The 10,929-nt window shown below is 35.5% G+C and overlaps 1 protein-coding gene across 2 annotated transcripts; it reads left to right on the top strand.

The window, feature by feature from the left end:
* The first annotated feature begins 278 nt into the window (after positions 1-278).
* LOC131970383 (ependymin-like) lies at positions 279-10,658 on the top strand. 2 transcript variants are annotated; one of them, XM_059331769.1, is made up of 8 exons: positions 279-343; positions 420-478; positions 5,987-6,048; positions 6,724-6,758; positions 6,861-6,995; positions 8,024-8,207; positions 8,800-8,887; positions 9,719-10,658. In XM_059331769.1, exons 1-8 carry the CDS (start codon positions 332-334, stop codon positions 9,864-9,866), a joined length of 723 nt encoding a protein of 240 aa, XP_059187752.1. In that variant the 5' UTR covers positions 279-331; the 3' UTR covers positions 9,867-10,658. The 2 variants fall into 2 exon arrangements, with proteins under 2 accessions (XP_059187752.1, XP_059187759.1); XM_059331776.1 differs by lacking the exons at positions 279-343; positions 420-478 and having other exon boundaries at positions 5,973-6,048.
* Positions 10,659-10,929: the final 271 nt, after the last annotated feature.

The following is a 10,929-nucleotide window of genomic DNA, read 5'->3' as shown; positions in this document are numbered from 1 at the left end:
AATTTCTGTGTTTTAAAATATTAAAGACCACAACCGTGCTAGCGGTGTGTGGCGCAGTGGTGCGTTTATTCATTCATTCATTCATTCATTACCATTAACCGCTTATCCGCAATCGGGTCGCGGGGGGCTGGAGCCGATCCCAGCTGTCATTGGGCGAGAGGCGGGGTACACCCTGGACAGGACGCCAGACTATCGCAGGGCTAACACATAGAGACAGACAATCACAGTGGTGCGTTTAGGTTACCCTAATTGATAAAGACAACGTTTAACGAGTCCACCTGAAGGCAGCAAACTTTTTGATGCGTTTTTGTTGCAGCGCACGCAGCTCGTGATGAATGATAAGGTAATCTCCATCCACTAGTTTAGTTTCTACGTGCTCATATTGTTGAACTCAATAACTTAAAATTTACTGAGTTCAGTTCATGGTGAGCCGGCTCGAGACACACGAGAAGAGGACCGGAACGAAACCTGGCTTCAGGTAAGACCTGCAGCCTCCTGTGTTGACAGCATTTTATACAGTCTATGGTTGACAGCCAATGAATCGTGTGTGTGTGTGTGTGTGTGTGTGTGTGTGTGTGTGTGTGTGTGTGTGGTATGTTTGTAGCTGATACAGACTTAAGTCCCACATGTGCTGTGACACTTTTTAACCATCGTAGTTTAGCCTGTTGGCTTGGCAACACTTAACCCGTTATCCGTACTTGGTAACTTCAGCGGATATCCAAAATGGGGTCCCCATGTCTCTCTGTTTGGTCGTAGAACCTTTATTTATATACAGTCTATGGTAGAACCACATGGATTTCCTCCAGCAAATCAGCAAAGATCAGGCTACGTCACAGACAGTGGCACCATGACATTTGACCAATCAGTATATAATATATAACAATATAATATTAACTTTATTGACCTTGACCTCCAATGTTAAAATAGGGAAAGAATCTGCAAGAAAGGGGGTGGGGGTATTTCGAGCAAAAAGTTGCAAATTTACTAGATTAAAGTGGCAAATCTACAAGAAAAAAGTTGCAGATTTAAGAGATTTAAAGTGGCAAATCTGCGTGAAAAAAGTCACAAATTTACGAGAAAAAAGTGAGAAAAAGCTACTTTTTTTTCCTCGCAGATTCACCACTTTAAATCTCATAAATCTGCACATTTTTTTCTTGTAGATTTGCTTTGATCAAAATATTATCCCCCTCCCCTGGGTCCGCTTGTTTTTGTTACACATTCCACAGTCCACATTCAGGCAGTATCTAATATCCTTAAATATTCGCTAGGGTTGACATTTGGAATTTGCAAGTATTTCAATGAGTGCCCTATCAAGGGTTAATAATTAGCACCAAACACACCAAAGTACAGCTGTCATTGTTTTCTAACATATTTTTGTCCTGTTAATGGTGCTGCATGAAAATGTAAGGATTATGTCTGAACCAAATTTCATGGCAAACAATCCTATAGTTAAGAAATATGGCTGATAAAGAGAGTTATCAAAGTCAGTAGGATTCAACCTCTGACCACCACTAATGTCAGTACAGAGTTTCATGACATACCCTCCAATAACTGGTGAGACAATAGACTATATAATAATAATGCACGTCAGCGGTTAGTTTGCAGAGTACTGTTTTGAAGCATCAAATCTGTGTGTTGTCTGTGGCCATCTTTATTTTTTGTGTGCAGATTTTATTTTATTTTTTTGTTGTCTTTATTGACAATGAAGGAACATTACAATCATGAGGTCAGACAAAAAGGAATTTCAAGAAACAAATGTCACAAACCAAAAACTAATCAGTAAAAAAATAATAATAAAAAAAGAAAAAGAGATACATACATTGGTCACACAGAGAATACTAAATACATAAAGTCTGTGCATTCATTGATCATGATTAAAAAAAAATCATATAGTTATTAGAAATTAAAGTTGTACATTCATCAGGCTGTCATAATATTGAAGAAATAGTTCATTTTTTTGTCTTTTACAATTCTGAGAGACTTAAGAAGAGAGTTGAATTCAAGTAGAAACACCTCAAACTTTGGCTTAGCTTTGAGAAATCTGTGTTTGTGTATAAAGAACTTACAAGAGAGAATTAAGAAATTGGTTGCAAATTCAACAGATTTGTTACAATGAGTAAAATAACAAAGAACATATTTTTTGGTGAATAGGTATGAGACTCTAAGAAAGTTAGATAAATGATTTCTCAAGTCCATCCAAAAATCCTGGACAACATTACATTCACAAAATGCATGAGCAATAGATTCCTCCACATCACAGAAGACACATTTACTATCCATATCCATAAACTTAGATAGCATTGCATTGCAAGGGTAGATTTTGTGTAAAATTTTAAAGTGTGTTTCTTTAAACTATCAGCGCATGTGTAGATTAGATCAGGAGCTTGAGGGACATGATGTCATCAGCGAATGCTAGCACTCGTGAGCTCGCTTGGCTAGCAAGATGCATCCCCATTATTTAAAATATATAACATATAATAAATATATTAAAAATGAACAGCGAACTCCTGCAGTGTCTTTTAGTCCAACCAAACGCTGAGCAATTTTTGGAATTCAAAATACTGTAATTACTTTTCTGAACAGAAAACACATTGTGAAAGGGCCAAGGTTCTAAGATTAAAAACAACAAAAATATGGTGTGCTTGAAACTTGTCAATCACAAGTTTGCCACCTTAAAGCATGATTTATTGTCTACTTTACTGGCCGGGACATTTCATACTTAAAGAGAAACTCAAGTGCGGAACTCCTCATAGGGCCCTCCCAATGCAACACACGTCAAATTAATTTTCTGACCAATCACACAATAGTTGTTGGACGCCACACAAGAAAAAAGTTCTGCCCAGATGATGTGTCATGAACAGAGAAAGTTGTTCTCTCTCCTAGGGCTGAAAGAAAAGAATGACGTAATTTTTTCTTGCAGCCGTGGGAGAGAGAACAAATTTCTCTGTTCTTGCGGAATATGTATTAGCCATAAATGGGACAATAATTTACATAATGAATATCATACTGTAATGAAAAAGACTTGAAACAAGTGATTGAGACCATAAACTCTTGAGGAAACATGTTTACTGAGGTAATAAATTAAGTGAGAAGTTAGGTCGTTTTCCTATTGACCTTGATATAATCAGACTGTTTTGGAAGTGATGGTGTCACCAGTTTCCAGCTTGACAGACACAAAGACATTGTCACAGAGTCATGCTGGTAATAAACAGTTTCCCTCATTGGATCAATAAAGTAATCACATCAAACCAGTTCAGAGCATCTAATGTAAGACTAGCTACAGCTTATGTATACGTGTGTTGTTGATAAAATGCTTTATCTGAACTTGGTTTTCAGATAAAGACGAAGCACCTGACTACTCAACTTTTATGATCATTATCAGTGTTCACCAGTAGTTATATCCGATGTCTCACGTACCCTTTTCTTTTGGTCTAATATAAGGTTTTAACTTGGCTCAGAATAGCTCTAATTGTTTTACATTATGACATAAGCCCATATATTTAATGTTGAACTACAGATCCATTATGAATAATTTTGAGTTTTAAACTTTATGTCTGAATGAAAATGTATATTAAAGTTTATAGTGTTGGAAATTTAAGTCATACCCAAAACTAAAATGTAAGCTAAAAAAAAATCTAGTTTCAGTTTTTTACCAATGTACCTATTACAGATTTGGGTTTGGAGTGTTTATTGTTATTCTGACATTACAAATTGTCAAATTACACCTTCCGTTACTTCACAGCATACTTTTTAAGCTGATTTCTTAAGTTGATTTCCTCCAAATGTTTCATCTTATGTTGTTGTTGTTGATTCTGCATGTTTTGCTTATGCAAAGTTTATTCTTATCTGATGAGATTGTTGGTTTTCATGTTGTTAAAAAGTCTTTTATAGTTTCTTAGTAAACTGAATATATTCAAGAGTTTTAAAAAAATGAGCTACCTTTACCATTTCACTAACAAGAACTTGCATTTAATGGAAATAGAGTTGTCACAATATCAGACTTTACATGTTTTCATGGCCCAAAAAATAATGATAACATTATTATTGCAAAATATTGCAAAAATAACTTTGTTTATTGTGTGTTCTCCCTTTTTTTCTGCAAATTGCACTTCAAATACTAGTGTAGGGATGAGGAGAGAAAGTCTGTAACCTTAATTAGTTAACAAAGCAAGAATGTAAATGATTTAGGAGGCACTGCATTATTTAAATAACACCAACATATAAAAAGTCATTATTTTGCATCATTATGGAGTAATGATTATGTAATTAATATATATTTTAATTAATCCCCTTTATCGTTATTCCTGTTGCCAATGCTGTGACCTTGATCGGGGTGAAAGATTGACTTTCTGAACCTGCAGATAAGGATTGTGCACCTGACTATGACTCCATTCTTATTTTACATCTTAACAACTTTCACATGATCTACACACATTGATGATTTACAGTGCTTAACACATTTATTAGACCACCTGTCATAAAAATGAGAAAACATAAATGTTTTAGAAATCTTTCAAAAGCTTGTTTGACATTAAAATGTTATTGTTATTTATTTGGCAAATAACAAACTGAATTCCCTTTTTTAAAAATGTGAGCCGGCTCACTGGGCTTCTCTGGGACGTCAGAAATTAATCAAGCATAACACTCAAACACTTTTATTTCAATTAGTTTTTCTGTTCAGGAATGCAAGTACATAACTATAATTTGACATTTTAATCAGGGAATAATAATGTGTTTTACTATTTTTTTTACATACATTATATTTTAGCATTAAAAATAAAATTTTGCTTAAAGAGCTTCTATATACTGGTGTATTAACCATTACAGAAATATAGAAAATTATTTTGGTAATTAGTAATGCTGTTAATTTAGGACAGCTGTGGTACAAACCGGTGGTATAATATATTTGTTAAGCACTGTATGTCAGTGGGCAAAGTCTCTCATCTAAAGGAGATTTTGTGAAGAAAAAGTATAACACAAACCTATTCATATAACACATACTGTAGATACTGTTCAACAAATCCAGTTTTTACTGGCTGAATAGGTAATGGTACTATTTTGCACGGATAAAACCAGTCAAGACTAAAAGGTAACATTGTAACATCACAGGTGGCATTCACAGCTACTGCAGATACATTTCAACCCTGAAGGCTGAGAAAAAAAGCAGGTGTTAGTTATTCGGTTGAACATGGGATTATTTACACCTGTAGTCAAACTCTGGAGCTGTAGTTTCGAGGACTGGACAGTTTAAATTCATGAACAGATAGACACTGAACCTCCTGGTGTGAATGACGCAGATCTTGAGGAAGGGAAACAGGAAATCATGTCAAAGATATGAATCAATCAAAATGAAATATATATATTTTTATATTAATGTATAATTTCTCGTCTTAATAACTTTTAGTAATGATATTATAGGAATACTTTACCCTTAAAAGGCCCATTTTTTTTTATCAGTTACTCACTGTGTGTTACTTTGAAACTTGCCTCCACAGTTAACAACCAATCCAAAAACAGTGAATCATGATGAATTGAAGTGAAATGGGGCGGTGTTTAACGACAGCAAAACTATACTTGTGCAGTATAATCCAAGTTCAGTTAACATTTTCACATACTGTATATTGAATATACAACATTGGACCAAAATTAATTATGTCAATGTCACATTTAGAGACTTTCTTTTTTAATGAGGAAAAAAATGGCCATAATGCACAGCATATAAAAAGGCAAAAAGGGCACATATCTCCATATCTGATGAGCTTCGTGCTGGAAAGTAAAGCATGTGATGCATTACTTTATCTTATCAATGGTCCGATGTCGCGCCAACTTTTACAAAGGAGGGCTTGTATTTTTCCAAATATGGGGACAGTTGGAAAAAGTACAGGGAGGAGGGTTGAAGCAGGTGTATAAATGGCGGTGTGTGTCGTCCCCTGAGACCAGAGTACTCACAGGCTCACTTCTTCTGTCCCAACATGAACTTCATCAGCGTGCTGTCCTGCCTCAGCCTTGTGCTGGCTGCTGCTTCTGCCCAGGCACCAAAACCCTGCGGTAAGTATGGACACCACTGTCGGTGGCCACATGTTTTTTGTTGTTGTTTTTTTTGTGTCATTGTATTGTGTGTGTGTGTGTGTGTGTGTGTGTGTGTGTGTGTGTGTGTGTGTGTGTGTGTGTGTGTGTGTGTGTGTGTGAAGTTGGACTTTGAGTGAATTCAAGAAAGATTACGGCTGTTGATGAAGAAAAGAGGAGCGATATCATTTTAAATGTTAAGAAATAAAAACAGTGGCGGTAAAAGCATCAAAAGAATAAATTACAGTCCTGAAATGCATGCTGAACATTAATTGTTAATGTTATGTATTGTTTGCCAATTTATTTATTTTTTTAAACAATTTTGATGATTTTTTAAAAAGAAATGTGACAATTATTTTTCTGTATTATAACCCTTAGTCAGTCAGTAAATTATATAAGTTTATTTAGTATGACAAGACATTGACATAATGCTGCCTGTAACTGTGTGAAATAATATTTTTATTTTATTTTTTTTGTGGAATTTGGGTTAGTAAGTTTCTGTATTGAGTCAACACTATTTATTTCATCCATCTCAATATTACAATCAATTTATAAAAAATCAGTGCAAGAAAGCCAAATTATTGAATACTATAGATCCATATCTTATTTCAGATCTCTAAGAGAACTTATTAAACATTTTGATTTCCTTTTCCACAGTTGCTCCAGCGCTGATGAGTGGAGGTTTTACTATTGTGAGTCTGCCAATATGCTGCATACTTAAACTTTCCCCATATTAACCTCCCCTGAATGGACCTACGTCTTTCCTTCACTTTCTGCCCTCTCTGTCTTTTCAGATGGATGCCAATGGATTATACATGTCCACAGGAACCATAAGCTATGACACTATCGGTCAGAGGATGCGGGTCAGGACCCAAGGGCTTACTGGCAATCAGACAACTTCTTTGGACCAGCTGATGATTTTCAATCAGGTATGTAACCCTGGTTAAATTGTTTTTGCGAATACTTTTCAGGAATGGTACAAATCAGTGTCCATGAATAATGGTCTGTACTGAAATCCTAGCTTTGTTCAGAATTCCCTAACTATAATAAGTAATAGACACAGTGAATAATGTTTCCGTGAACTAATGTAATTTAGTAACATGCAGCGATGCAACAAATTATGCCAACAGTTGGAAAATCATATTTGAGATTCTTAGTACTTGCTTTTTTAATTCCTGTTAAGCACAGGATTGCTGTTTGATGTTAATTACTAGAGCACTATACCAATTTATGGCTGCAACTCACAACATTGTTGACATCAGTGAATCTGCTGGATATTTTTTTCAATTACTTGTTTATCCTTAAATTTCACAAAAAGGCTAAATATACCCGACATAATTTCCCAGAGGTAATTATGACTTGATTTTATCTAAATCCCAACAATATTCACTTTACAGTAATGTGAGAGATGAGCAGCAAATTCTCACATTCAGGCTAAAATACTCCAAATAAAACATTCCACCTCCTTTTATACTAGAGGCGGGTAATGTCCTTTCAATGCTACTATGCCTCAATACAGATATGCTTTGGTGATCACCATCAGTATATGCTTACACTGTAGATCAAAGTTTTTAGTGTGAGTCGTAGCGGTTCACTTTCAGCATGGCTACATCCTGTAATTCTACTTCGCCTCTCCAATTTAAGCCTTGAGCTAGCTAGCTAACTGTTTGATCTGTTTGAAAAAATAAATGAAAAATGCAACATATATTAACACAATGCAGCCAACTTACAGAAGTGTGTCTAATGGATGTTGTATTTATCTTTAACTTATCTGCAAAGTATGAAAATAATACTCAAATCTTACATCTGCTTTATCACGTTTTCCATCCAACCATGCATTTATACAGTGATACTGCCCCCTGCTGGGTATTTTCCTCTTTCTACAAATTGACAATGCAAATAATTAATAAAAACAAACCTTGTCCTTTCAAAAACAAATCTTTCTTTGTCCTTTCAGGGAGTCTACTATGAGATCAACTGGAGCAGATTGTCCTGCAAGAAAAAAGCACTGGATGGCAGCTTCAAGCCCATGCAGGTTCCCTCTGATGCTAAACTTATGGGTCAGATTTTCTTGGGCTCCTCCTCCTCCTGGGGAATGGGCGTGCTGGTCAACAACTGGTATGGAGAACTGCCACAGAATGGTAAGAGGAAACATATACTCAACATAAACACGAATAGCCTGATTCTGGGGCTTGGATAAAAGGCTGTGAAAACATTCTACACACACCTTTAAGAAACTAAACAGTTAATGAGGAGGGCTGCTTCTGCAAACATCAAATTGAATTGAATGGTGGCTAGTTAACCAGCGAGGAAGATAAGACAACACAGCGAGGACCTGAGTTGAGGGCGCTGCATGAGGTCACAAGGACAGCGGCCTGTTAAACTTCAATTTCACTTTATTTTTTGGAAATGTTGAAAATAAGACACTGGTGCAATGGCTGCAGAAATGTTGGAAGACAATTTCGAAGGAAGGCTGGGCTAAAAGTAAAAAAGTACTCTTAATGTTAGTAATGTAGAATAATTACTTTTAGCTCAGAACCTCTGAAAAAACCCACAGCTATTGACATGGCAATATAAAAATACCGGTTAAGAGGAAAATGTTTTTTGTGTGTGTATGTTGAAATTATGTGATCCAACCATGTAGAAGCTGATGTGAGATATTTCCATTGTGTCAAGCCTGTTGTATGTTTGTATGTGTATATATATATGTTGTTTTGTGCCCTATGTCACTAGGCCAATATTCAATGGTCTTCACTGAGATTGGCTGCATCCCCTGCACCATGTCCGCCTACACTCCAGCCTCTGGATGGGTCACAATCAGGTAAGAACCTCAGCTGACAAAACCAGAAGAGCTAGAAAGGGAAATTTCCATCACCACCATTCAAAACAATGCTACCTATCATAGTAACACGTACCTGTCAAGACTCAGTTCACCCTTTCTCAATTTAAATTTCTCTCTTTAAGTCAAGAAAAAACATCTTATTCCAAATATGTGTCAGTTTCATACATACTGTGATATTATAATTACATAATAAAAAACAAAATTAAATACAAGTCCACTTGTTTAAAGAGCGAATTTCCCAAAAAAAACTGTTGACCAAAGTGCTATACAGAGAAATTAGAACAATCACAGTGAAAGAAAAAACTTTCTTCATGATAACAATCAAAAAGCAAGAAAATGAAAAAGGGATGGACTTCAATATATTAATTAAAGGTGAGGATCTAATTGTAAATAACTATTATAGTTATTATCTTAATATTATATTTTGTTTCCTCATTTTCCAGGTCTTCTTGAAGATATATGATGTTTTACTAAATGAAATATTGTTTTATAGATTCTAATAAAACGTGTTTTGAACCCCTGTAGCTAAACTGTACAACAGCAAAATGTTTGCCTATCAAATGTCATCAACCAGTTTGCAAATATAAACACTTTTTAATACTGAGTGATTCAGTCTGGGCATCACTGGCGACAATTTGAAATTATATGTCATTTTTAAGATTGAACAGTATTTGTGGCCGTCAACTTGGTCCACGCTGTGCTGTATGTACTGTATGCATTTTGCTGTCGAACTTAAAGTCCTGTTCTTTTCTGTGAACATCAAACGGTCAAATTTATTCTCAAAATTGTCATTTTTTGTTTCCATTTTAGCACGTTTAACTGGATTATTGGCAACACAAACCCCATGGACTACAACCCTCCTTTCTTCTGTGCCAAGGCTAAACTGGAGGAGACAGAGACACCACACACCTTCTTCACTGCCATGCAGTCTCTGGCCATGAAGACCAAGCAAGAGTGAAACATCTGGAGCATCTCACCAAGACCATCACCTAATACTGTTCCCATCAGGGCAGCAAGCTAAATTAAACCCAAATGATTCAGTAATCATCATTGTATGTAACGTTATTTAGATTGACATGATTTACACCAGACAACATGACAAGTCACAGCGATATATGTGTGAAAGTCGTGTTAATACACTCTGTCATGTCACATTGTTGGTAAAACCCAATCACCTCGTTTCTTGGTAGTGCAGGTTAAAGAAAATTGTAAAATGATAAGATAGTGACAGCAAATCATTCGAGTGGATGTTAGAGGCACACAGAACTAAGCAAAGGAGACCTTTTAATAACAACTTAAAGCAATTGCATCCCACCTGTGTTTTCCATCTCTGTCATGTTCTTCAATAAAATAAATTTAAATCATTGCATAATACTGTATTTATTTGGAATTAGTTGCTTTAACAGATGAATGAATGAGACAGCAGAAATAACAGCAGGAACAGTACAAAGTAAATAAATGTTCCATATCAAATGGGTTTTTATACTTAAATGATGCATACTATTAATCAGCGATGTTCATCACATCAAAATACAATCATACAAGTACTGTGGCAAACAATGTTTGAGTACATGTGTTTTAGATGTTGTCAGATACTGGACATTGTATTTTACGTCATAAGAGTTGCTTCTGTTAAGTTTAAATGGCTGTGTGCCTGTTTATGTAAATCTCCCTGTAGTAAACTGCAGTACTTACTGCCCTACAGCAGATGGAGGCAGCATTGCTCTTATCTCTGTGCTTCCTGCTTTGATTTAGGTAGTTGACAATTAGTCGCTTAATTTGATTGTTTAGTGAAATTAATTGATTTTAAAATTCTAGATAAGTTACTTAAATCCTCCAGGTAGAAATACTGCGTTTTAACTGCTCTATATAGCATTTATTCACAGCATATAAAGAACAGATTGTTATGAAACTATAACTACTGAGATAAACACATTTTGAAGTTTATTAATGGCACCGTTAGCAACTTCAACTACTCCTGCCCTGCTTCATAGGATAAGCTATAATTGTATATAACCACA

The sequence above is a fragment of the Centropristis striata genome, chromosome 1 (assembly GCF_030273125.1).
Source record: "Centropristis striata isolate RG_2023a ecotype Rhode Island chromosome 1, C.striata_1.0, whole genome shotgun sequence".
Lineage (NCBI taxonomy): Eukaryota > Metazoa > Chordata > Actinopteri > Perciformes > Serranidae > Centropristis > Centropristis striata.
This window is presented reverse-complemented; position numbering and strand designations above follow the sequence as displayed.